Source organism: Macrobrachium nipponense, chromosome 1 (assembly GCF_015104395.2).
Source record: "Macrobrachium nipponense isolate FS-2020 chromosome 1, ASM1510439v2, whole genome shotgun sequence".
Lineage (NCBI taxonomy): Eukaryota > Metazoa > Arthropoda > Malacostraca > Decapoda > Palaemonidae > Macrobrachium > Macrobrachium nipponense.
The window spans coordinates 121,665,502-121,693,365 of NC_087200.1; the positions used below are offsets into that span (position 1 = coordinate 121,665,502).

The following is a 27,864-nucleotide window of genomic DNA, read 5'->3' on the forward strand; positions in this document are numbered from 1 at the left end:
GTGACCAACTCTCCCTTAGTCTCCACTGGAGAGACCGCAGGTGAAGACGTCCGTGAGGAACTAACTTCTCGAGTGACGACAGGTGGCCGATCACGACTTGCCATTGCTGAGCTGCCTGTTCCTGCCAAGACAGGAACCGGCCGGCTGCCTCCCTGAATTTGCTGATCCTCAAGTCTGCGGGCGGACTTGAGCTGCTACCCGTATCGATCAGCATACCCAGTACTTCATCTTCTGCTTGGGTTCGAGATCGGACTTCTCGTAGTTTATCACGATCCCCAGATTGCGACACAAAGCTTTAGAAGTCGATCCCTGTCCTGCAGCAACTGCGAGCGGGAGCTGCCAGGACAGCCAATCGTCGAGATACCTCAGAAGACGTATTCCCGGGCGAATGGCCAAGCAGACACCAGCGTGAACACTCTCGTGAACACCTGTGGGGCGGTTGACAGACTGAAGCAAAGTGCCCTGAATTGGTACACCGTCCCGTCGAAGATGAAGCGGAGGTACTTTCTGGAGGACTGATGGATGGGTGGGTATTTGAAAATACGCATCCTTCAGGTCCACTGAAAGCATGAAATCGTTCTCCCACCCTGATGGAGTCGAGCACGGAACGTGCCGTCTCCATCTTGAACCGAGTCTGGCGAACAAATCGGTTCAGGGGAGAGATCTATCACCGGACGCCAGCCCCCCGATGCATTCTCCACTAAGAAAGCGGGGCTGTAAAAAGGCCCGGTGACCGATCTTACTACGACTTTCTACAGCTCGTTGGTCAGCATGGTTATTTGATCTCCCGGCCGAAGAGCGTCGTCCTTTGAGGATCCTAGAACATATGATCTGAAGATGGACGGGTTGGAGGTGAGGGGTGGCCGAGATTCGAAGGGTAGTGGATATCCCTCCCGAAGGACGTCTACTATCCAGGGTCTCGGCACCCGTAGCGCTGCCAAGTTGCCCAATAAGGCTCGCTAGGCACCCCCCCACTTTCCGGCAGCTGGTGAGGGGGGAACGCCGTCCCTAGCGTTTCCCACCTCGCTTTGACTTCTTCCCAGCACCCTCCTCGGGGAAAGGAGGGCAGGAGGAGGGCTGGTTACGGCCTCCTTTACCAGAAGTTGAAGCAGGAAGAGTCTTTCCTCAGGGCTTCGATGGAGCAGCCGTCTTAGCAGCCGAGGAAGCGCTAGCTAAACTCTTAGGCTTAGCCGCAGTTTTGTACGAGGTTGCCCAGAAACCTTCGTAACTGCCTGCGGTGAACCAAGACGGTCCACTGTCATCGGTGCGCCGTCTCTCCACCGCAGCGTCCACCATCTCTCCGGAAAGAGAGCGGAGGAACCTTCATAGGTCCGTTACGGAGTCCATTTACCGCCTCACGCCCAGACCCCCTTGGCTACTCGTGTAAGGACAGCGGTCCCTACGACGGAGAACCAAGTTGGCCCACAGGTTTGCCGTCTGATGGGCGAGGTAGGAGATGGCCCTACCTCCAGACTGGCACAGTCTCCTGAAGTCGGGGGTCGTCTTTGAGGGCAGCGCCCCCAGAGTCGGCCGCGACCTGGATACTGTGAGGACCACAGATCCAACCAGAGACTGCCTGGAAAGCCGCCATAGCGGTAGCTTCCAGACCCAGTGCCTCCTGCTGCGAGAACCACAAGTTCTCCGACAGGAGCTGCTGCAGGGACACACCTGGAGTTAGCCTAGCTAGCTCCAGGTTAACCTGTTTGGGCGGGGGTATTGGATCCACTGATGGCACGTAGAACTTCCGCTGTCGCTGCAGAGGAGGAGGAAGTAGCTTGGAAGACCGTCCTGACTTAAGTGAATCCTCTCGTCCTGAGACGAAATTCTCCACCTGGTCAAGGACTGAGTCTGCAAGCTCCGATCGCGGCAGTCCCACCGTCAATTTGGGTTCCCTCTTTCGGGCCCCAAAATGACTCGAGCCGGGACGTGGGCTCAGATGGTGGTAGCGGCGATCCTTCCCCCAGGTCGTTGTGCTGACGAATCAGCGCAATAACCTGGGCAAAGTTCCTCTGGATCTCCGGGAGTTACAGCGTCCTGAGGAGTAGGACCGTCCAGTCCCTCCAACAAGAGCAGCTCTCGAGACCCTCCTCCTTCAGAAGGAGGAACAGCAACAGACCCCTGACGGTCGCCTCCAACCACTTGCGCGTACGACCTGGCTGGTCCTAAGACCATACCTGGTGCGTGCGGCATCGTGACGGGATCGTGAGCGGCGCACCTCTCACGATCACTCCTAGCTACCTCGCTCTTCCCGGTGTAGCCCGAGGAAGTTGAAGGTAGCGGAGAGACAGACCTGACGCTCCCCCCCCGCTCGATGGCAGGACCAGCGTTACGTGGGGGGCTGCACAGCCGATCACCAACCCGCGGTGGGGATCGATCTGCAGGCCTGGCTGTGCCGCTCACCTGTGGCGAGCGGCTCGACTGAGCACGTCGACCCCGGTGCCCCGCGTCAGACGAGCTGCTGCTGGCCACCCGTCTCCGTCGTCCCTGTGGGAGCGGCGTCCAGGATCTGCAGAGCTCGCTTTCGCGGTGAGACCAGTGAGCGTCCTCACGGCACGTCAAACAAAGCGCTGGTACCAGCCGAAGCTGATACCGTTGGTCGAGGGGACCTCTTCCCAGCCTCAACCCGTTGGCCAGTCAGAGACCGTCACGTCAACCCGACGGTAAACCGGCTGGTCGCTACGAGAGCGGCCGCTGGCCTGGCGAGAGTCACCTGCGCGACTCTCGACAGTCTTCTGCTCCGTGCCTCGGTCATGACGGTGAGCGAGCTCAGGCGTCTTGACTTTGGCTGCACGGTCGCCCGAAGGAGACCGTACACTCGGAACTTCTCGCGGACGAGAAGCCGAGCCGGTACCTGGCTTAGCAGCAGCGCTACCAAGACCAGGCGAGGATGTACCAGCAGTAGCCAGTACACCCTTGGTCCCCGTCTTCTTCTTCTCAGAAGAGGAGACGGGCCCTGTTCCCGAGGGAACAGGAGGACCAGCAGAAGCACCCCCGTCACACCGGAGAGAGACAGGCCCTTCGAAGGTCCCGAAGGAGCTTCTTAGGGGGGAGGAGGCAGCCTCCTTCTTCTTCGGCTGGAAGCCTTAGAAGTCGAAGGGGGAGAGGCGGGACCAGACGACGAAGAAGACGATGAAGACGACGACGACACCTTCCTCTTCTTCTTCCTCTTCTTCGTCAGCTCCCTCAGGACGGACGTCAGGTCTTCCATCCACGGAAAAGTCGGGCCAATTGCCGAAGCAACACGCCCCGACTGATCCTGTCCGGAAAGACCTGAGTCCGGGGCAGCACCTCCATGACGAGACGCGACGTGGGCAGGGGCAGGCACGGCAGGAGCGGCAGGAACATCAACAGCAGGACCAGCACCATCAGGACCAGCACCAGCAGGACCAGCACCAGCAGGACCAGCACCAGCAGCAACATCAACAGCGTCACGCACCGCGCGCCTCGTAGGAGCGGCGCGAGCGGCTGGGCCAGCAACACTAGCTGCAGGTACGGCAGCATAGTCCGGCGTCACAGGCATCTCCAACTCAGCCAGTTTCATCATCGGGACGGGCGGCAGGTCCAGGGGAGAACTTTTCAGACAGCGAAAGTCGGGGGTCGGCAGCACATAGAATCCAGGTGGAGGCGGCACGCCCCTCTTAGGTACGGCAGCAATCGGCTTTTGGATTGATGCAGTGGGGGTCACAGATGCAATATGCTGTGTGTAAACCACATGAGGAGGGGCGGCGTACGCTGGGGTAGACACTGTATTAGTAGTCGTTGTGACTACACCATGAGTTACTACTGCCGACCCCGCCAGTCGCTGAATTAAGCCCTGGATACTGGGAGCGCCCTGCAGTCCCAACGACGCCCACACCTGTCCAAGGTCGTCACTCACAGAAGGCACACCTGAGGGAGGAACAGTCGGGTCAGTTAGAGGGGCACCCTCACGCCTGGGGGAGGACGAACCCCACCCAGAGCGGACAGAAGACCCGAACTACAATTGGACATCAGGGTATCGAGCGCCCTCCTCCTCCACACTCGACGGATCGAGTGAGGAAGAATGACTCCGCAAACCCCCCCCCGCAGGGGAAGGCACAAACCGTGGGGGCTGAGCTGGAGGCAGGAAGGATGACGAGGTATCCGTCACCAAAGGAGTCGCTCGGAGCTTTCCGACGACTCCTTGGTCGATCTACGCCTCTTCCTACCCTCGTACAAGCACCCACTGCGCCTCGGACCAATTCATACATACATTACATGGTTTCGGTTTCGGGAACATTCGCGCTCCCGACACCGATAACACAATTCATGAGGATCTATATCAGGATAAGAGCGAAATCCGCCGCATTTACGCCCCTCCAGCCCGGGACACACTCTACGGGCAGCTGGTGGGCGCGGCGAAAGCTCTTCGAGGATCCATAATTCCAGTCACTTTACAATAATATGAAAATGAAAAAAGAGTACTTACAATTTCATTCACACCACAAACAACCATCAGAAGAATTGTAAACACATCCAAAGCACACGCGAATAGTGGGGGGCAGAGCGATGACGAGGCACGTCCTGTCACACCACGGCCGAAAGCAAAAGTGATTCTTCACGCGCGCTACGATCGGACAAGCCGTTAACTACCGCTCTCCCCCCTTGTTCGAGAAGCTTACGACGTCCCAGCTGCCGCTAGTTACCTTGCCTATTGAAAGACCGGACCGAGGGGTTTGTATTAACGTATCGGAACAAACAAAAACTACGTACTGTATGCAAAGCACACACATCATCGTTTAGTTCCCGTGTGTTTTACGTGTAAACGTTCATTCTAAGAAATTCACCGAGTAGTATAACTAACACCTGATTGGCTGGTTGGTAGCCATGGAGATCTGTTATCCAATGACTGCCCTCTGCTTCTGTTCTATTTATAGACATATACCGTGGATGACACTAGGTTTGAACGTTACCATGTTCGTGATTTTCTGATTGCTGACAGCAAAAATTACTCGATAATTTTCTTTATATAATTATTTCTTCGTGAAAACAATAATATAATATGATCATTTTAACTTTAATGTATAGTGGTATGAAAAATACCAGTGTGTCGTAGCGATGCGTCATCAACATAGTGGTATGAAAATACCACATGGTGTTGTAACGATACATAATCACAAAGTACAAATCCTTTTCCCAGACCATCCTCAAAATTTTACGACTCTTCAACTGTAAGATCGATATGGTGAAATATATTATATAGTCATACTTATTGTTGAAATTCACAAGTTGAACTGCAAAACATTATTAGATTTTGATTGTTATGTACATATATTTTTTGCGTTTTACGGAATGTTGTTTTGAAAATAATAGCTATTAGTGAACTATGATATTAATTGTCCCACTATTTTTATTATAGGTGATCTTAATTATCTCACATTCATGTAACAGTATTATATTAATATCTATTTAAATAAACTGTAATTAATAAATAACAATAATGAAAAACAAAGGAAAAAAATATTTTTGCTGCAGTAGTATGTTTGTTTGATTATGCATCTGACCTCACATTTCCGAAATTGAAAAATTCCAAAAACCTAAACATCGGAATGTGTGTGTACTGCACATTTTTTTAAACACGCACACAATGTCTACACATTTACTGATACCCATTGGTGAAAGACTCAAAATTACAGTATTTATTTCTGAGAGAGAGAGAGAGAGAGAGAGAGAGAGAGAGAGAGAGAGAGAGAGAGAGAGAGAGAGAGAGATTCCAAGGAATGTTAGGATTCCTTTTTAAGGAGTAATTACAATTATTTTATTATCTTGGTATTCTTTTCTGGGCTCAGCTCGTGTCGCTGCGCGAAATATCCTTTAATCTATTATTTCTAGGGTAAATGTACTAACACATACAGAGAATAAATAAAAAAATAAAGAAAAAGGTCAGTATAACTGACTCGCTCACCCTCCAAGAGGGTGTCGGTATGAACACTAGGCGAGTGAGACCACTACCACGAGCCAAATACCAATAGAAATCTCCCACAACAAAAACCCTCCATGAGGAGAGCCGACCCACAGAGTGAGCAGCTCGTACTACTACTACTCCTCCCATGCTGCCGACTGCTGCGCCTCTGGTGGCCATCCTTTTCAGTTAGCGCACACGAGTCACACGTGATATTTTTCTCTCTGTGTTTTTTTGTGCCCTTCGTTGGATTTATCTATATGGAGCGTGCAGCTATTGCAGCAGCTAAGTTAAGTACTCAGTATTTATGGTTAGTTGGTTTTTTTTCCGGCCCTCAGTCAGTATTTGCCGTTTTAGGTATATAAATACGAACTCGGGGTCGGAAGCATGGCAGCATGGTTCTGCCGCGTGGTGGGTTCGTTCTCGGTCTCCCATACCTAGAACATCCCCTTATCTATGTACGCTCTATATTAATTATCCGTTTTACTTAGGGTACTGTCTACTCAGGTTTGTCATGCATGCATGTCTTTTACCTTATGTAGGCTTCTTCTTTCAGACCCTAGTCCCGGTCTCTTAGTAGGCCTCTGACTAGCTTGAGTGGTAGACTTTCCTTCGGGTTAGTCGTACACTCCTGGATTGTTTTTTTCTCATACTATATTGTTTTCTTTCTTTTATTTTATTTAATTATACCATGTATTTGTTATGGTTAGTTAGTTAGGCGTCTGGCTTAGCCTAGGTCCTGGCTCATCGAGCCTATGCTACCGCTCATCAGTTCGGTTGCTTCCCTATAGCATCTCTCTGATCAGTCGGTTTTGGCCCAGTGGGTCTCCATGCTACCGCTTTTCAGTTCAGTTGCTTCCCGATAGCATCTCTCTGATCAGTTTGTTGGTCCTAGGCTTAGTTGTCTTATTTTAGTCTTACCGTCTCGTGGTCACTACGCGATCACGAGACAGCCAGACGCCTGCCCAGTTCCCTTCCCCTCCTCCCGCTCTTCCATAGAGTCGGGGGAGGGTGGGTCGTGTCTGCCCACGCTTGCTCCACATACCCGAGCATGCCCTCCCTCTCATCAGGGGAGCCAGGGAGACGGGACAGACCCAGACTGGACGCGACCTCTCCGGCTCATCGGTCCGGCCCGGTGGTAATGTGGTGGGGGTACTGGCCTTTCCCCCATCCGTTGCTTCCTTGTCGCTCCGGTTCGCTCGAGCCTGTATGGTCTCCTCGCTCTTCCCGACCTTACTAGGACTCCTTCCTGATCGGAGTCCTGCATCCAGCGGGAAGATGTTAGTCCACCCAGTAGAGTGGACCGGAACATACAGTGGGTCCCTGCTAACCTTACCGTATTGCTGAGTTACTACACTCCGCTACGCACTGGACTTGGTCCGGTTCATTTGAGTTTTAGGTTTAAAGTGTTATTAGATTAACTATAAGTTTATCTTAAGTACCATTAAACCTTCCCCCCCCCTCCCTTACATGTCTTACCGGATATCTCCGGATTATAGCCTATTCAGCGATGCAGGGGGGGGTTATGTTCCCTTAAATTTTTTCCGAGCTCCGGCATGCAACGAGTTCTTCTGTCCTTTAGCCTGGTAAGTGTTATGCTTTAAGATACTCATGTGTCTTCCCACTTACAGGCCACCAACTGTGAGCATCCGGGATGCGCCGCCACACTCAGGACATGTGGACACGAAGTTTGCGGTCCCATGCTCCATGCGCGACTCTGCACGGGGGACATCCAGGTCTGGTACCATGAGACGTGTTACCATGTGTTACGATCTGGTGAGCCAGCTTTTAGAAGGGGTGAGTATTCCATCTCCGGTAGCTGCTCCGCTTCTGTTTTAGTGCTTAAGTTTTCATCATTCACTTTAACTTAAGGCATCTAAGTTTAAGTTATATTTTAAGTTTTAGTTTTAAGTGATCCTTAAATCTAATCTACGCCCTCTCTTCCAGGCGCCGGCAGTGAAGGATACCGCACTGGCAACCCTGAGGGCCTGGGTCGGCGGTTTTGGGAAGAACGCGCCAAGGGTATGCCCTACATCTTGGAGAAGCGGTTGGCGCTGTTAATCTTCCCCGGAGGCAAGGCGACAGGATACGTCGACCCAGTAGAGGCGCCCCTACTATCGCCTTCATCGAACAACAGCTGGCTGCCTCATTAACTGACCAAAGACCAGGATATCTCCACCCGGACGTTCGCGACTTTAGATATTAATGTGGAACCTATGGTAGGTGTAGACGACCTGTTGGTCGAGGTAGGTAAGGTGGACACCCAAGGGTCCACCCTGGGTGTAACTGTTTACTTCTACTCCTGCAACCTCTCCATCCTTCCAAGGCTTTACAGGTGATGAATTATATACTCCTCCTGACGCTTCGGTTAGACCTAAGGTCAAGGGTCAAGCAGTGAAATCCTTGACTAAGACGTCGTCGTCGTCTAAGAAGTCGACTTCGGCGTCATCCTCCTCACGTAAGTCTCCGGCTGGAATCCCGGAGCAGACAGGTCTAAAGCTTCTAGCTCCGGCTCAAGTCCTCGAGGAGTAAATCCTCCAGAGAGAGATCTCGCACCCCGGCAGAGTCACCAGTTCCGCTACCCTTGGTTCCGATTCAGAGCCACCCCTCCACTCCGCAGCAGCTCCGGCCTTGGACTCCAATGCTGGCCGTTGCAAACAGGTGGGCGACCTGGTTGGGTCCCTAAAGAGTAGCATGGAACAAATGATCTCTCGTCTGTCGGATAGGATTACTTCCCAGGACTCCATTATAGCCGGACTGGAGAGAAGTCCCTCTAGCCTCTCCTTCACTTTCCAATACGAGTGGAACTCAGCTTCCTCCGTATGACTCGCCTACTCCGTTCTCGATGAACAATCCATGGAGAGTTAGCGTCATACGCCCCCTTCCAAGACGGTCTCATTTCCATACCGGAATTCGGAACTCGAAGGATAGAGGACTTCGAGTTCTTCCCGGAAGACCTCCAGCCTCCGTTCATAGCTACGCAAGGCTTACAGCTTCAGCCATGGTTCGGGATGATAGGGTACCTAAGGAGACAGTCCCTCTATTCACGAGACCAGGCTCAGAGAGAATGGCTCAGATGTTTAGAGGACATGGATTGTTCTAATACCAGGATACAACCTTTCAAGAGTCCCTTTACCATTTTCACAATGGATGAGAGTACTCCGCTCCCGTTCCTGACAAAGATCGCGAGGTCTACCATCCCCAGCGGCCCAGAAGGGGGACCCCATGCCTCAATTGAAGGAAGCAGATCCCACATCTCCGTTGCTCCCTCAGCGGAGAATTGTGGGAGGACTTGCCAAACACCTTCTCAGCTGGCAAACTCAAACCGGACTGTGCTATGGAGCAGTTTGGTGAAAATCTACCCAGGCTCCCAGATAGCCTTATTCAGGCTGAATTTGACGCGAAATCGCGATTAGCCAGATCAATTAACTCTATGGCTATGTCCGAGGTAGCAACCATAGCTTATGGCTCAGAACCGCTTTTAAGCTCATGACCAAAGCCCTGACTCAAACGGTACAGTCGGATATGTTTGAGTTTGCCACTGCTAGAACGAATTGTAGGAAGCATGTCCTACAAGAGGCAACCATTCGACATGAGCCGAATAGGTTACTCTCGTCTAACATCTGGGGAGCAGATCTCTTCCCAGAAGCTATGGTGAAGGAAGTCCAGTCAGAGGCTACGAGGCTGAACCAGAGCCTTAAGGACCGTTGGGGCCTTACGGCTAAGAGGAGACAAGACCTAACACCTAAAGGTAAGGGACAGAGGAAACCTAGGCGTTTCCATCCTTACCAGAGAAAAAGCAGCCACGCTTTCCTCAGCAAGTTCAGCGGTGCCCTTAGTGCAAACAGCCCAACCTTCCACCTCTAAGCTCAATCACAGCCAATTTATGTGATATCCCCTCAGCCTCAGCCCACCACCTCTTACGCCAATCTCTCCAGCTTACAATCAAGCCTTCGAGAGTCAAGCTTCACAGAAGTATGACCGCTCGGGTAAGGGAGGCAGAGGTAAGCGTTCCTTTCGCGGGAGAGGATCGGGAGGCCCCTTTAACAGGGGAAAGCACTTCAAGAGGAGGCCGAGGCTGGTACCAGAACCAATGAAGAACTTCAGGTAGGAGGGAGGCTGTTTCACTTTCGCCACCGTGGAACTTCAAGCGAATGGGCTCAGAGCATTAGTGTCAAAAGGCTGGGTTGGAGCTGGTTGACGAAACCCAACCTCCATTCAGACCTTTCCGTCAACTTCCTTCCAGGAATTGACAGAGTACGCAGAGGACCTCCTTCAGAAAGGAGCTATAGCGAGAGTCAAGAGATTAAAATTTCAAGGTCGCTTGTTCAGCGTGCCAAAAGAAAGGCTCACAAAAAAGAAGGGTGGTAATCTTAGACTTGTCTCCGCTTAAAACTTAGCCATCCGCTGCGACAAGTTCAAGATGCTCACGATCTCACAGGTGCGGACCTTACTTCCCCGTGGGCCGTCACCACCTCTATCGATCTTACAGACGCTACTATCATATCCCCTATTGCAAGACACTTCCGTCCATATCTGGGTTTCAGATAGGAGACCAGGCATTCTCCTTCAAGGTAGTTCCCTTCGGACTCAACGTGGCACCCAGGGGTGTTCACGAAACTAGCGGAAGTGGTAGTGCAACAACTCAGATCACAAGGGATTATGGTAGTAGCGTATCTCGACGATTGGTTGATCTGGGCTTCACAGTCGAGGAATGCAACAGAGCTACACTGAAAGTGATTTCAGTTCCTGGAATATCTAGGCTTCAAGATAAACAGGACCAAGTCAAGACTCACTCCAGAGTCAGACTTTCAGTGGCTGGGCATTCAATGGAATCTATCCTCCCATACTCTGTCGATTCCATCAACCAAAAGGAAAGAAATAGCGAAGTCAGTCAAGCAATTTCTAAGTCACAAACTGGCGTCAAGGAGAGCTCAGGAGAGGATCCTGGGTTCTCTCCAGTTTGCATCAGTGACGAACGTCTTAATGAAAAGCCAAACTGAAAGACTAACCAGAATCTGGCGCTCACGAGCAAATGTCAGGTCAGGGACAAAAACTATCCTCAGTCCCTCTGATTCTAAAGAATCGACTTCAGCCGTGGGCGAAAGTCAAGAATTGTCAGTGTCAGTACCCCTTCAGTTCCCTCCACCAGGGATTACCATCCACACAGACGCGTCCTTAAGCGGTTGGGGGAGGGGAGGGTATTCCCAGGTCCAAAAGGTTCAGGAACTTGGTCAACCTCAGTTCAGTCAGTTCCATATAAACGTACTGGAGGCAAATGGCAGTGTTCTGACTCTAAAAAGGTTGCGCCCACCAAAAGTACTCCCACATAAAGCTAGTTCTGGACAGCGCAGTGGTAGCACATTGTATAAACAGAGGAGGCTCCAAGTCACGTCATCTAAATCATGTGATGGTAGCCATCTTCTCCCTGGCAGACAAGTTCAGTTGGCATCTCTCCTCCACTCACATAGCTGGAGTGAGAAACGTCATAGCAGACGCTTATCCCGATCAGTACCCCTAGAGTCGGAATGGTCATGGACAACAGTTCGTTCCAATGGATCCTTCAAAGAGTCCCAGGGCTACAGTGGATCTCTTCGCATCTCAAGCGAATCACAAACTCCCCTGTTATGTAGCCCCCACCTGGACCACCCTCTGGCCTATGCCACGGACGCCTGGCTCTAGACTGGAACAACTGGAAGAAGATTTATGTCTTTCCCCCAGTGAATCTTCTTATGAAAGTTTTAAACAAACTCAGGACGGTTTCAAGGGTCAAGTGGCTCTAGTAGCCCCAGACTGGCCGAAGAGCAATTGGTATCCCTAATTCTGGAGCTGGGCCTTAGTCCTCTTCGGATCCCCAATCCCAGGCTCTCCCAGTCAGTACAAACGAAGACTGTGTTCGCTTCCTCAGGGATTCTCAAAACCCTAACTTTATGGATTTCATGAAGTTTGCGGCAAAAAGAGAATGCGAATATTGACCCTCAGAATATTCTCTTCTTGGAATCCAGATAAAAGGGATTCAACTTTGAGACAGTATGATGCTGCTGTCAAAAAGTTAGCAATCTTCCTGAGAGAATCTGATTATTAGAATCATGACAGTTAATTCAGCTATATCCTTTTTCAGATCCTTATTTGAAAAAGGTTTAGCAGCTAGCACGATTACGACAAACAAGTCAGCCTTGAAAAAGATATTTCAATTTGGGTTCAACATAGACTTGACGGATTCCTACTTCTCGCTATTCCTAAGGCATGTGCTAGACTTAGACCTTCTGTAAGGCCTACGTCAGTTTCATGGTTCTTAAACGATGTTCTAAAACTGGCTTCAGAAACCGATAATGACACATGCTCGTTTATAATGCTCTTAAGGAAAACCCTGTTTTTATTAAGCTTAGCTTCAGGAGCAAGAATTTCAGAACTGTCGGCTTTATCCAGAGATCCGATCATATTCAATTCCTTCCCACAGGGGAAGTACTACTTTCTCCGGAACGTAGCTTTTTAGCAAAGAATGAAGATCCTTTGATGAGGTGGGAACCTTGGAAGGTACTACCCCTTCCACAAGATGTATCTCTTTGCCCAGTTACAACCTTACGAGCCTTTCTGTCCAGGACCTCCTCATCCTAATCGGGTCCCCTCTTTAAGAGGGAAAAAGGGAAAAAGGGGAACTTTGATCCATTAAAAGGCATCAGGAAACAAACAAACCTTGTACTTATTAAGCAAGCCAATTCCTGACTCTTTACCGAAAGCACATGATGTCAGGGGCAGTAGCCACCTCAATTAAATTATTTCAACACATGAACTTCGATGAGTTGAAAAAGTATACCGGATGGAAATCGCCGACAGTGTTCAAACGCCATTACCTTAAGTCCTTGGAAGCTCTGAAATTTTCAGCAGTAGCAGCGGGAAACATAGTTTCCCCTGATTCTATTAATTTGTAGTAGAAGATTCAGTCCTCCTTTCTACCTGCTTCACCCAACAGTTCGTCTATTCCTACCGTGTTCATTACATTCACCTGGTGTCTTAGCTGCTTTTATGATGATGTAGTGGGTGCCCATTATTTTCTGCTAGGGACACTCACAGATGATTATGCATTTTGATCTCATGGATGTTACCCCCTATTTTATGCTAGGGGAAACATCTCATTTATAATGGTTACGGGTTTTGTATATTAAGTCATATGCATTCCTTATATATTATCATTGTTGTTTAATTTGTTCATTTGATTATTTAATTGCTATTATATTTTGATACATGCCTTTACACAGATACCATTTTGTTACATGTAAGCCAAGTTTACCTCTGTCATATGTAAATTACCTTATGATAAGAAAACATGTTTAGAATTAAGGGTAATTTAAGCATATTTCTATTTTTGTATCACTGTATTTGTATCTTTTTTAGCAATTATATTATTCTTTTTATATTTACTTTATTTTTTATTTGAGACCTATATTTCGATTTATTTTATTACTTTTGTTTACAATCTTGTGCTATTTCTCTGGTACGATTTCGCGCAGCGACACGAGCTGAGCCCAGAAAAGGGATTTTGACGTAAGGAAAAAATCTATTTCTGGGCGATTGCTCGTGTCGCCAGCGAAATCCCACCCTACCCATCCCTTCGCCCAAGATTGTCTGCTAACTTCAGGATGGCCACCAGAGGCGCAGCAGTCGGCAGCATGGGATGGAGTAGTAGTAGTACGAGCTGCTCACTCTGTGGGTCGGCTCTCCTCATGGAGGGTTTTTGTTGTGGGAGATTTCTATTGGTATTTGGCTCGTGGTAGTGGTCTCACTCGCCTAGTGTTCATACCGACACCCTCTTGGAGGGTGAGCGAGTCAGTTATACTGACCTTTTTCTTTATTTTATTTATTCTCTGGTATGTGTTAGTACATTTACCCTAGAAATAATAGATTAAAGGATATTTCGCTGGCGACACGAGCCAATCGCCCAGAAATAGATTTTTCCTTACGTCAAAATCCCTTTTTTAATCTTGAGATCTTCTATTCAATTCTCGAGATTAGTAAGAAAATTACTGTAACTTCACTAGCAGCAGCACACATCTGAACGACTCGGCCATTAGCACGCTAAACCTTATGAACTGACGCTCTCGGAAAAGGAACTCGCATGATACATGAGATACATGACAAAACCACTGTTTATTGGTGAAAATTTTGGGGTCGCATGATATGCGAGATCGCACGTTACTCGATTATATACGGTATGTTAAAAATACGTTTACTATAATCATATACAGGCAGTTCCTGGTTATTGGCAGGGGTTCTGTTCTCAACAGCATGCTGGTAAGCGAAAACTGCCATTAACTGAAACTCTGTGATTTATGGCACTTTTGGTGCCGAGTTTCAGTTAATGGCGCCTCTCTTAGGTACATTATGGTGCCATAACTCTATTATCTGCGCCTTATGGTGCTGATAACTGAAACTCGGCTTGTTATGGCACAATAAGTTGCCAATTTTATGGCACTAGACAAACCCCATTAACCGAGTCTGTCAATAACCGAGTTCGCCAATAACCAGGGACTGCCTGTATTGCCTAGTTACTACCATGCAACATAAACCCAGTTGCACTAAGTTGTATTTTCCAAATTGAGAAGCTTCAGCATCCCCGTACACTTTGCATTCATCTTTGCTTCTCCATGAGGTGAACATCACTTCCTGGATTATGCCATCTGAGCTTTTCCAACAATTATGTCAATGCATGTGGTGAGTTGATTTTCATTTGATTTTGGGATGATAAGTGTAATTTTTCTTATTGACAATATCTGGACCATGCTCTTACAGGGTTTACTGCATCCACTGAATTTTCCTTCCTCATTCATTTTCTGTTTGAGTGTTGATCGAGTAGGAATTTTCAATACATTCATTAGCTTTTGTTTCCTGATGGACAGGGAATTTTCTGTGCTAGTTTTGTTACTACATAGTTCTTTACTATTTGTTGCTCACAGTGTTCTCAGCTTCACAGTACCCTGTTTAGCTCTGGTTCTATAACAAATTCCTTGAGCTTACTTACTGAATTTCTTTAGTGAACTCAATAAAAGTAATTTTGTGAATTTTAAGATCGCAAGATACACCAAGATCAGGTGATTCGTGAGTATACAGTGGACCCCCCGTATTCGCGTTCTCCGGATTTCGCGGATTTCTCTCGGGAACGTTTTCCCTGCATTATTCGCGTAAAATTCGCGCATTCGCGGTATTTTTCTATGAAATATCACAAATTCCTGGTTTTTGTTTTTTGTTATCAAATTTCATCATAAAATGCACTTTTTGTGATAAAACTATTAAAAAAAACAAAAAAACCAAGTATGAAAATTGTTTTTTAGTGGTTTTTCTTAAGTTTTAACTAACAAAATAGGCTGTTCTTAGCATTTTTATAGGGGTTCCAAACATTCGCGGATTCTAACTATTCGCGGGGGGGTCTGGTACGCATCCCCCGCGAATACGGGGGGACCACTGTACTCACAAATTACAGTTCTTTTAGATGCTGTATATGTTTTAGTTTTATTAAAGTAGTATTATTTGATTGAAATAAAAGTTCTTGTGTATTTAGGAACAATGGGTCAGTTCCAAACCCCCAAAAATCCAAACCCACCAGCTTTCTCCCCTGGGGATTTTTGGATAACGGATTGTGAACCTGTACTAATCACAAAGAATGTAAGAAATACCAGAAATATAACAAGAATGTCAGGTACCAGCAAGTGGTTTATCGATTTTGGTAGGCCGTTTATCAGTACCAGCAGATGGTTTATCAGTGCCAGTAACTGATTTTTGGCAAACGGTTTATCAGTGTTGGAAAGCATTTTTCGGCTCTGGTAAACAGATTATCGGTGTTGGTAAGCAGTTTATCAGTGCTTACAGCATCCTAAACACTTTATTACCATAATCCTTGTGATGTCCCGGTTAACAACAATTTTTGGTTATTGGCCCTTGCACGAGAATGTAGCCTCCGTCGTTAACCGGAGACTGCCTTACAATCACTGTACAGGCATATAATTTTGTATTTGTTTTGTGACATTTGTACATTGTGAATTGGCACATTCCTATTAATTTTTTGTTTTTATGGCTGATGACTGAAAACAGGAACCAAGTACATCAATTGTTAATAAGAGAATAACATTTCCAAGCTTTTAAATTACTATTTAATACTTTATATATTACAATCAACCCCAGTATTTGTAGGAGAAAGGGACCACAAACACCTGCGGATAGCTAAAATCTAAGAATACTTGACATAACCCTCTAAAAAAGGTTTATAACTGGCTATTTAAAAGTCATGTTACAACATTATCCTTAAAAATATGACTGACAACTAATGTGAAAACTATTTAAGTGACCCTATTTTCAAGTACTACATCCATTTCCTCTCATTCAGTATTGAAGTAGTCCCATTTTCTTGTCCCGTTTTCTTTGTGCAGTAACTGGGAAACACTGTTAAGTTACTGTATAAAGTACCTCAACATTTATTATGCATTGCTTTAATATTAATATTGGAAAATTAGTAGGTAAATCATTATCATAAAACATGTTTAGTCATGAAAATACAGTAATTAGTGAATATTTAAATTCGAAAAATCAGCGAATTACCAAATATTTTGAGAATAATTCAGCTTTTAGTTCCACAGAAAAATCCGTGAATAGGTGAAGCTGCGATTCCTGAACCACGAATAGGCGGGGGTCGACTGAACTGCATATAATTTCATATATTTCAAAATTCTTTATATGATTTGGCACATTTCTATTTAATTTCAGATTTTTATGGCTTAATGTATGTTACTGACCAACATAAACATGCTTAAACTAGTGTAAGCCATTTTTTTATTTTCCCCAGTAATTTTTAACAAAAACCATGTGAACATCAAACCAACTTCACTGGTGGTAATACTGTACCATCTATCTGGGATCTGCCTGTGACGTGCCAAAGTCCAGGCCACTGGACTCAGTGTGACCAAGGTTAATCACCAGTCCGTAGTACTGATTCAAGTTTTATTGGTTCTGGTATGATTTCCACACTGCTGCAGAGTTAGTTCTGATATCAAGATCAATACGTCCATCCAGTGCTCAGTGTGCCAAGGATCAGTCAACTGCACCTCATGTTGGTCTAGGTACCTGCTGGACTGATACTATCTCTCCAGTGCTAATGTGTCTGTGACTGGAATGCCACAATTCCAAGGTTAGTTCTCAAGGAGGTAATTCAATGGGTTCTATCCAGTTAGGAACTGCTTTTTGACTGTGGCAGATTGCCCTGGGTCACCTATCTTCCCCAGAGAAGATAGAGAAGACCATGGTTTGTGAACTTACTCACTCACTTCAGTTTCTAAATAGTTTTCTTTTCTGCCTCAGACTCTGCATCACTTCCTGTACATCAGTTGGGAGGTGCAAGACGATTACCTCAGTTGAAGGATAAAGAGACCTCTAGCGAAAGTTCCATAAGTTTACCACACCCTCCTGAAAAGCTGCTTGTCTCAACTGAAGAAAAATAAACTAAGAACAAAGTACGTGTAAAATAGTTAATGATTACAATGATTTCATTATCACTATGACCCAATTAATTTCATGACCAGCTTTCATTATGAGGAGGTGCAAGGGGAATCAGATGCATACTCATAGGGATGAAGAGGGGGACTCCTCTGCCATGATATGACTGGAGACAACTGAGCCCATTGATTGGTTAACATAGAGTAATGGGTTAGTGTTGAAGCAAAACCAATTACACTGGAATACATTTATAATAAAAATTCTACAATTACCATTCTAAATGCAGAAATCTTAAGGTGGTAATTCCTGCATAGTATCAGGGATCCTGATAACTGTGTGTGTAAATCTCATATTTAGATCCTATATGAGAGAAAGAAAATTTTCTATGAAATTCTTTCATCAATTTGCATTTATGGACTTACAGCTAGTGAATAAGGTCTATTTGGTTTTAAAAGAATGATGAAACACTCCACACTTTACCTAGGCTATTTGATCCAGAGGGCTGACTTTCAGGGGCATTCTCCCGATCACCATGAACTCCAGTGAAAATATTCATTAAGTTGATGGCTGTCCAAGCCAGGGGCATTCGGTACTTTCCGAGTCTTTCACAGCAGGCTACAGCTGAAGATTTTAATTTTTCTCTATTCTGTAATATAACAAACTTATATTAATTAAATACAAAAATGTAATTATCTTACATTATTTACCAATCTAACTTCCAATTACAGTAATACATATCACAATATCTCTGACCAAAATATAACAACAACTTACGGCATCGTCTTTCATGTAAGGTCCAACAACATCACTTATGTCACCTTGCAACACCTTCTCAAGTCGAACAACAAGAAACAGGTCACTGGATGGATAAGTGACATCAAAAATACATGTCCTGCTTAAAGTTGATATATCCTGAAATGATAGGAATTTTTCTTTACCTTAATTTGTTACAAGTCAATCCATACATGTATTCACTTATGAAGAACAGTCCATCCACCTCATGCCAATTTGTGATACCTCCAAAAGAACATACCTGATAGGGAATGTGGGAGGTTAGCATCCTCTTCAAAGGCTCAGGATTCATATCAAAACAGAAGTTTTCTGAAACCTTTTTCTTATCCCTGAGATCATAAAGAGCCATTGTGGCAAAGATGGGTTCAATCTCCAGCTCAAGTCTTAAGTTGATACACTTCACTTGAATTCTATGACCTGAATGGGGCATAGGGAGATCTGGATAGAGTCTTCGTTCTATCAAGTCTTCTTCATCTTGAGCAGGATACAACACAAAAACCGATTCCTGTACATAAAAAATTTTGTAACATTAAAAAAAGTATTTCTTAATCTATGCCATTTCACAGTGACTGGAATGAAAAATGATTAAATTCCTAAATTTCTCTCTCTTTATACAGGCTTACAATCTCTTAACATGATATTGTTAGAATACAATAAAGTTTTGTACATACTTACCCGGCAGATATATACTTAGCTTATGTCTCTGACGTCCGACAGAAATTCGAATTTCACGGCACACGCTGCAGGTAGGTCAGGTGATCTACCCCCCTGCCGCTGGGTGGCAGGAATAGGAACCATTCCCGTTCTAGAACCAGATTTTCTCTTCCACCTGTCTCCTGAGGGGAGGCTGGGTGGGCCATTCATCGTATATATCTGCCGGTAAGTAGGTACAAAAACTTTATTGTATTCTAACAATATCATTTTTGTACATGGCAACTCCCCGGCAGATATACTTAGCTGATTGACACCCTTGTGGTGGGTAAGAGACAACTATTTACTGAATAGACAGGTAAACAACATACGTTTGTAGGTAATAAATAAATAAAACCTGGTTCCTACTTGTTCAGGTGCGGAAGATTGCCATGGCTAATACCTAGGAATCTGCTTCGCCTCAAGAGCCTCAGCGAGGATGTGACCTATGGCTAAGAGTTTTTGTGGGTCTGTCAATGGGGTCTTATCCATTTACTCGACAGAGCCTCTTACATGACAATATGCCTATGCCTAGTGGCATAATTAAGGAGCACAACACCGATCCCGATCACCTGATCCTAACCACGAGGGTTAGTGCTTAAGTTTGAAAAGAGTTATCCCCAAACTCCTTTCAAACAACCCAAAGAAAAGCACGACGTTAAATAAAATTCAACTCACTAGTTAAGGATCAGTATCGGCTCCCTATCCCAGCAATGTATCCGCAGACACGTATCAACCAAGAGAGAAGGATCTCTCGTAGGTTATCTTGACATCCTTCGGATATGGGAAGTCAACAAAGAGTTGCATCTCCTGTATATGACAGATAATATGTCCTTATGACATATTGTTAAGGAAAGAACAAGAATTCGGAAAAGCTCGCACTTCATGCGCTTTTAATTCTCAGCTGTTTGAAGGAATCATCAATGCACTTGTCAAGTGCTTAGGAGATCACATTGTCTCAAAGAAGGCCAGGCATTCTTTGATATAGATCTCTTCTGGGTGAAGCCTGGAGCCTGGCTAGCGCTTCGTGCCTGCCAGCCTAGCGCCTTCGTGCCTGCCATGGCGCCTCCTAGCGCCATGTCCTAGCGCCTCGCCACCTGGCTGGAGCCTTGCGCCTGAATGTTCCTAGAGCCATGGCTGGAGCCTCGCGCCTGGATGGCGCTTCGCGCTGGATGGCGCCTCGCGCCTGGCTGCCCCATAGCTGGCTGGCCTGATTGGCTCCTCCCTCCTGGCTAGCGCACGCCTGCTGGACCTTGCGCCTGGAGCTTGGCAGAAGACTTTCAGATTCTGTCTGATCGGGCATGCCTCAAGATTTCAGCGAGGTAGGGCCTGACTGACAAACCCTTCTGGATCATGTCAATGGGGCTAGCCCGCTTACACGACAGAGCCTTCTCGGATCGTGCCAATGGGGGCTGACCCACTTACATGGCAGAGCCTTACCTGTATCATATCAATGGGGACTAGCCCTCTTACATGACAGAGCTTTAGGTTTCTCTTTACTGGAAGGAGCCTTGCACCTGGATGGATCCTCAATCCTGACTGGAGCCTAGCCTTGAGGAGCCTGGCACCTGGATGGCGCCTGGCTGGCTTCTAGAGCCTGGGCTGGGCTCCTAGAGCCTGGCTGGCGCCTCGCGCCTGGCTTGGCTCTCCACACTTGCTGGAGCTTCGCAGCTTGGAAGAGTCTCTAGGCTGTCTGGCGATGTCCACATCGGACACTCTTATATCTGTCCGATTTGTTCGCCTCTGGCGCATTTGCACCAGGTTGGAGGCCGCTCCTTCTCAGTATCCGACCATGACAGAGTTCCTTGGAACTGTCCGCCTTTGGCGTTTTTCGCCTGTATTGGCATTTGGCGCCTGGCTGGCGTTACATTGTCCGAGAGTCCTGAACAACACTATAGTCTATCAGGAGACTGGAGAAGGGTGGAAGAAATTCTTCCCCTTTGAGCTTTTGGCCCCTGGCAAGGGGAGGTGATTGTAGTCAGCTACATCCAGTAGACGACAGGATAATCTAACAATACGAGAGAGAAGAGTCTTCCTCCGAGGAGATCCTTCGTGAATACTTCCTTAGCTAACGAGATCTCTTCTTACATGTTGATGAGGTTTCCTCGTTGCAGAATCTTCCCTATCCTTGCCCGAAGGAAGGGAAGGAGTCTGGAAGTCGAAGGAGACTCCGAGCTGAAATTGGGCGGAACCTGATTTCTAGCTCTTATTGTATCCTTCTGAATACTTCTGGTAAGCATTTCGAGCCCTCATCGCACCCCGAAGACTCTGTAGGCACATTTAACATCTCTTCTTCTGTAGATGAAAAGTAAGTACCCTGCCTGGGCAACGAAACTTCTATCTGAAAGCGTTGCGTCAGGAATAGAGGGTTTTAGTTCTTTTGCCAGACATACTATGCTGGCAAGAACCCATTGCCGAGTCTCCATTGAATCTGATGCGAGCTTCCAATGCACAAAAAATTCACTTGTCTTCTTGGTCGTTTAGGGCTAAGAGAAACAAAGAATTCCTTCATAAACTTTCTCAAAGAAGTTCGATGAGGAGCAGTTCCATTTTGTCGGAACACGGAATCTGTGGCCACAAAAAGATCCCATTCGAAGTACATGATATCCTACTCGTCATATTGCGGTATCGTATAAGATCCCGAAGATCTTAATCTTCTGTTATCTCTAATTCCCCTTGTAGAGACAGAGTATAGCCTTTACTGCGTTCTTGATAGCAGATATATACCTAGGTGATTCTTCCCTCTGAAAGTGAAGAAAGAACTTCGCTATGTGGTTCACAGAGGTATCGGAAGAGGAACAGTTTTCCTTTCATTTCCATCTAGCACCGATCTGCAGCAATTCTATGTCTTTAGCCGTGACTATTGTCATTTACCTTGAAAAATCCTCTCATTCATGTCCACTTCTGGTCAGTCTACACGCGGACAGACTCAGAGTGGAGAGGTTTTTCGGTCTATTTATAATTAGATTCTGATAGAATATCCAGATACTCTTGGAAAAGCCTTACGAAACATGCTGTGAGAAGAACGTGACTTCTGTGAATCAACCTCTTTAAGGCCAAAATGAGGCATTCATCCTCTCTTCCTTTGACGCCCATTTATCTTAATATCTGTTAAGAATTATAACTAGGGGAAAAAAGACTAAAGTTTATTCCCCTTCTTTAAATTAATGTCGTATATTGCTACCTCTCTTGGTTCGAGGAAAAGGAAGCAGTCTATAGGAAGCCTGTTCGTTTCTTACTACCTTGCAAAGAGATCTATGAAGAAGACTTTCCGCAGGTTCTCAAAACTCTTTTCAATAAATGTTAGACATACGTTAACAGTTATTATCTTCGATCGAGAAGGTTCTCACGGACATGCAAAATCTTGCATCGAACCACTTAAAGATCGTTACGTTCCGTGTCTGTTCCCAAATAGGTTCTCTTTTGTTAACGCGAACAGGGGTGAAAAAAGAGATTCTCGATGCTCTTTTGCGATATGAGAGAGTCGTTGGAATTGGCCTAAGTGATTAAAATAAATCATTTCATTATTCCTTGTAAGCGACCCCTTTCCGATTAAATGGGTAACGAAATCAGGAACGAAATCTTGCCGTTACCGAGCCTCCGAGAGGCTACGGTTTGTTTGTTTGTTTGTATGGTGTTTTTAACGTGACTTCCGAACCAAGTCGAGAGTGAACTTCTATCACCAGAAATCCACATCTCTCACTCCTCAATGGAATGGCCGGCCGAAATCGAACCCCGCGACCACCGAGGTGAGAAGCAAACACCAAACCAACCACTACTGGACTCTTATTTTGGTTAATAACTCGCTAAAACGAGAAAATATCTTGGATGGTGCTTCTGGCGCATTGCGCCAGGCTGGCGCTTCTGGCGCAATTTGCGCCAGGCTGGCGCTTCTGACGCTTTGCGCCAGGCTGGCGCTTCCTTCTAGTTCTTTTAAGGTTATGTGCCAGAACATCTGTGCCTTTATGGTACCCGACATCCTTCACGTGTTAATTCCGTTCTTAGTAGAAAAACTTTTATATACTTAGTATAGTCCATTCAGGGAAACAACTTCTGCCACTAAGAGAATGTTTCCCATCCGACTCACCCATCTCTCTTGAGCAATATCCCGATTCTAAAAAGGTTGTGTGGCGTTCTCGAAAGGATGAGAGGAATTATATTATATCGTGCTCTGCCGTATTAGAATCCTTTATAATACTGTCACATTGTGGTAAACAGCATTAATCTAGGAAACCTTTGTAAAGATACTAGGAATTCTGTAGTTAACCTCGGTCTGTGCATAAGACTTGACCATACCGTAGTCTTAAAGTGAATTCTCTTCTACTACATTCATCTTCTCACTAAGCATGTACTCTAATAAGCCATGCTTTCGTAAGCATGAGAGCATCATATAATATAGTTACGCTGCGTTAGAATCCTTTAATAATGTTACCTACGGTAAACAGCATTGAAATGTTGTAATATCTTTCTTATTGAAAGCTTCTTAGCAAAAGGCAGACAATATTTTATTTCTGGGCTCAGCTCGTGTCGCTGCGCGAAATATCCTTTAATCTATTATTTCTAGGGTAAATGTACTAACACATACCAGAGAATAAATAAAATAAAGAAAAAGGTCAGTACAACTGACTCGCTCACCCTCCAAGAGGGTGTCGGTATGAACACTAGGCGAGTGAGACCACTACCACGAGCCAAAAACCAATAGAAATCTCCCACAACAAAAACCCTCCATGAGGAGAGCCGACCCACAGAGTGAGCAGCTCGTACTACTACTACTCCATCCCATGCTGCCGACTGCTGCGCCTCTGGTGGCCATCCTTTTCAGTTAGCACCTCACGAGCAGACGTGATATTTTTCTCTCTGTGTTTTTTGTGCCCTTTCGTTGGATTTATCTATGATGGAGCGTGCAGCTATTGCAGCAGCTAAGTTAAGTACAGGCGGTCCCCGGGTTTACGACGGGGGTTCCGTTCTTAAGACGCGTCGTAACCCGAAAATCGTCGTAAGCCGGAACGACGTTCTTGAAAACATGTCCCACAGGGAAAATTTCACTATTAATTTGCATTTTTCTTAGGGCCGTATCTCTAAAATCATCACTAATTTACTTTTTTTCATGTGCAACACTGTGTATTCACAAATTACTGTATATTTTCATTAAAATACAAGAGAGAGAGAGAGAGAGAGAGAGAGAAATAACTCCTAGGTTTCAATAGATTGAAATGAATGTCGGTAGGCAACTTTTTCCCCCTCCCATAAATACATATATTTCTCCATAGAAGAGAGAAAGAGAGACTGTGCAATTATGTTTGTCTGTCTATCAATTCTTTTGCTGAGAGCGAGAGAGATAAAAGGAAGAAAATAGAAACACCAAATGCATGACAAGTATCTTGTGGAGAGAGAGAGAGAGAGAGAGAGAAATGGAATGATTATTGTATTTTAAAATACTCAGATATGAATTTTGTACTTGTATTATTATTGGAAAATATTAATGATAAACTTATTACATACACGTCCATGAAAATGATCTCATCTCAGAGAGAGAGAGAGAGAGAGAGAGAGAGAGAGAGAGAGAGAGAGAGAGAGGAGAGAGATGAAGAGAGAGAGAGATTACTATTAAAACCATTAAAACCAAATTCGTTGACCATTGTATGGCAGTTGTTAAGCTTGAGTGTCACTCGAGTTGAGGTGGGAAATTGATACAGAAAAAGACAGGGAAGAATTTCTTTTGAAATTATTTATCGTATTATTACTATTTCTATTATTATTATTATTATTATTATTATTGTTCTTATTATTATTTGAAAATATAATAAACACGTGCATCTACCATAAAAATTCTCTCATCTCAGTAAGAAAGAGGAATTATCCTTACAAGTGAAATGGAAAGGTCATTTTCATCTCTTTAAAATAAGACCATTATGAATTTTGTAATTAAAGTTTTATTATTATTATTATTATTATTATTATTATTATTATTATTATTATAAATAACTGAATTATCAACATTTTACATACTAGTACCATAAAAATTCTTTCATCTCGGTAAAAGAGAGAGAGAGAGAGCGTGTATCTCTTTGTTTCTAACGCTTCCAGCAGAAGAGAGGAGGGCGTTACCACTATGACTCATTATTATCTTGTGTGGCAAAAGAGAGAGAGAGAGAGAGAGAGAGAGAGAGAGAGAGAGAGTTAACCTTAATTAAAAGTGACATGGATAGATTAGTACGTATTGTATTTCTTTAAAATACTATCACATATGAATTTTGTAATTACAGTTATTATTATTATTATTATTATTATTATTATTATTATTATTATTATTTGAAAGTATTAAAAAACAAATAGTACAAGTACATAAAAAATCTCGAGTCTCAGTAAATGAGAGAGGAGAGAGAGAGAGAGAGAGAGAGAGAGAGAGAGAGAGAGAGAGAGAGAGAGAGAGAGAGAGAGAGAGCTCTCCCCATGCTCTTCCCCCTTTTGGCTGTCACAGAACATGATATATATCTGACAGTTTTGGTACCTGGAAAGGTTACAGAAAAGACTGGGATTTCCTTCACAGAGAAGACTGGGATTTCCTTCATTCTTCGATAATTTTTTAAATAAAAAGCTAAAATCTTACTAATTCACTATGGTATTTTCTTTAATGAATTGATATTATTGCTGTATACATTAATATTCATATTTGAAAATAGTAAATCATTTATTTATCATACTAAAAAACATACATCTTTGTAGTAGAGAGAGAGAGAGAGAGAGAGAGAGAGAGAAAAAAAAAATTATAGTGATTATTTTCTTGGAAAATACAAAGAGAGAGAGAGAGATAGAGAGAGAGAGAGAGAGAGAGAGCGAGAGAGAGAGAGAGAGAGAGAGAGAAACCTGTGCTAAACTATAAAGGATTCTTATCTTATCATAATATGTGTTTTTTAAAAGCGTTGTAAAATCCGGGAGCGTCGGAAGCGTCAGCGTCGTAACCTCGGAACAAGCGTCGTAACCCAGGGCGGATTTTTCAATGAATATTTAAAAAGAAAAAACGCGTCGTAACCTCGGAACGTCGTAAGCCGACCCGTCGTAACCCGGGGACCGCCTGTACTCAGTATTTATGGTTAGTTGGTTTTTTCCGGCCCTCGGTCAGTATTTGCCGTTTTTTAGGTATTAATACGAACTCGGGGTCGGAAGCATGGCAGCATGGTTCTGCGCGTGGTGGGTTCGTTCTCGGTCTCCCATACCTAGAACATCCCATTCTCTATGTACGCTCTATATTTATTATCCGTTTTACTTAGGGTACTGTCTACTCAGGTTTGTCATGCATGCATGTCTTTTACCTTATGTAGGCTTCTTCTTTCCAGACCCTAGTCCCGGCTCTTAGTATCGGCCTCTGACTAGCTTTGAGTGGTAGACTTTCCTTCGGGTTAGTCGTACACTCCTGGATTTTTTCTCCTACTTTATTGTTTTCTTTCTTTTATTTTATTTTATTATACCATGTATTTTTGTTATGGTTAGGTTAGTTAGGCGTCTGGCTTAGCCTAGGTCCTGGCTCCTTGAGCCTATGCTACCGCTCATCAGTTCGGTTGCTTCCCTATAGCATCTCTCTGATCAGTCGGTTTTGGCCCAGTGGGTCTCTATGCTACCGCTTTTCAGTTCAGTTGCTGCCCGATAGCATCTCTCTGATCAGTTGGTTGGTCCTAGGTTTAGTCGTTTTATTTTAGCCTTACCGTCTCGTGGTCACTACGCGATCATGAGACAGCCAGACGCCTGTCCAGTCCCCTTCCCCCCCCTCCTCCCGCTCTTCCATACGAGTCGGGGGAGGGTGGGGCGGTCTGCCCACGCTCGCTCCACATACCCGAGCATGCCTCCCTCTCTCCCCCCAGGCGGAGGGCCAGGGAGACGGGACAGACCCAGACTGGACGCGACCCTCTCCGGCTTCTCGGTCCGGCCCGGTGGTGATGTGATGGGGGGTCTGGCCTTTCCCCCCATCCGTTGCTTCCTTGTCGCTCCGGTTCGCTCGAGCCTGTATGTCTCCTCGCTCTTCGACCTTGCTAGGTCTCCTTTCATGATCGGAGTCCTGGCATCCAGCGGGAAGTTGTTTGTCCACCCAGTAGGGTGGACCGGAACATACAGTGGTCCCTGCTAACCTTACGTATTGCTGAGTTACTACACTCCGCTACGCACTGGACTTGCTCCGGTTCGTTTGAGTTTTAGGTTTAAGAGTTATTAGATTAACTATAAGTTTATCTTAAGTACCTTAAACCTTTTACCCCCTCCCTTACATGTTTTACCGAATATCTCCGGGATTATAGCCTATTCAGGCGGGGCAGGGGGGGGTTATGCCCAAATTTTTTCCGAGCTCCGGCATGCAACGGAGTTCTTCTGTCCTTTAGCCTGTAAGTGTTATTCTTTTAAGATACTCATGTGTCTTCCCACTTACAGGCCACCACTGTGAGCATCCGGGATGCGCCGCCACACTTCAGGACCCATGTGGACACGAAGTTTGCCGGTCCCATGCTCCATGCGCGACTCTGCACGGGGACATCCAGGTCTGGTACCATGAGACGTGTACCATATGTTTACGATCTGGGGAGCCCAAGGATTTTTAGAAGGGGTGAGTATTCCATCTACCGGTAGCTGCTCCGCTTCTGTTTTTAAGTGCTTAAGTTTTCATCATCCACTTTAACTTAAAGGCATCTAAGTTTAAGTTATATTTAAGTTTAGTTTAAGTGATTCTTAAATCTAACCTACCCCTCTCTTCCAGGCGCCGGCAGTGAAGGATACCGCACTGGCAACCCTGCGGGCCTGGGTCGGCGGTTTTGGGAAGAACGCCGCCAAGGGTATGCCCTACATCTTAGAGAAGCGGTTGGCGCTGTTAATCTTCCCCGGAGGCAAGGCGACAGGATACGTCGACCCAGTAGAGGCGGCCCCTACTATCGCCTTCATCCAACAACAGCTGGCTGCCTCATTAACTGATCAAGACCAGGATATCTCCACAGACGTCG

At 45.6% G+C, this 27,864-nt stretch overlaps 1 protein-coding gene across 1 annotated transcript in view; it reads right to left on the reverse strand.

Moving 5' to 3' along the window:
* Positions 1 to 27,864, reverse strand: part of LOC135219591 (dedicator of cytokinesis protein 7-like) — a 492,066-nt gene that overhangs the window by 449,561 nt on the left and 14,641 nt on the right. Inside the window, 3 exon segments of the mRNA XM_064256479.1 lie at positions 17,882 to 18,047; positions 18,176 to 18,313; positions 18,435 to 18,698. Coding sequence (XP_064112549.1) covers positions 17,882 to 18,047; positions 18,176 to 18,313; positions 18,435 to 18,623 — 493 coding nt within the window. The 5' untranslated portion in view covers positions 18,624 to 18,698.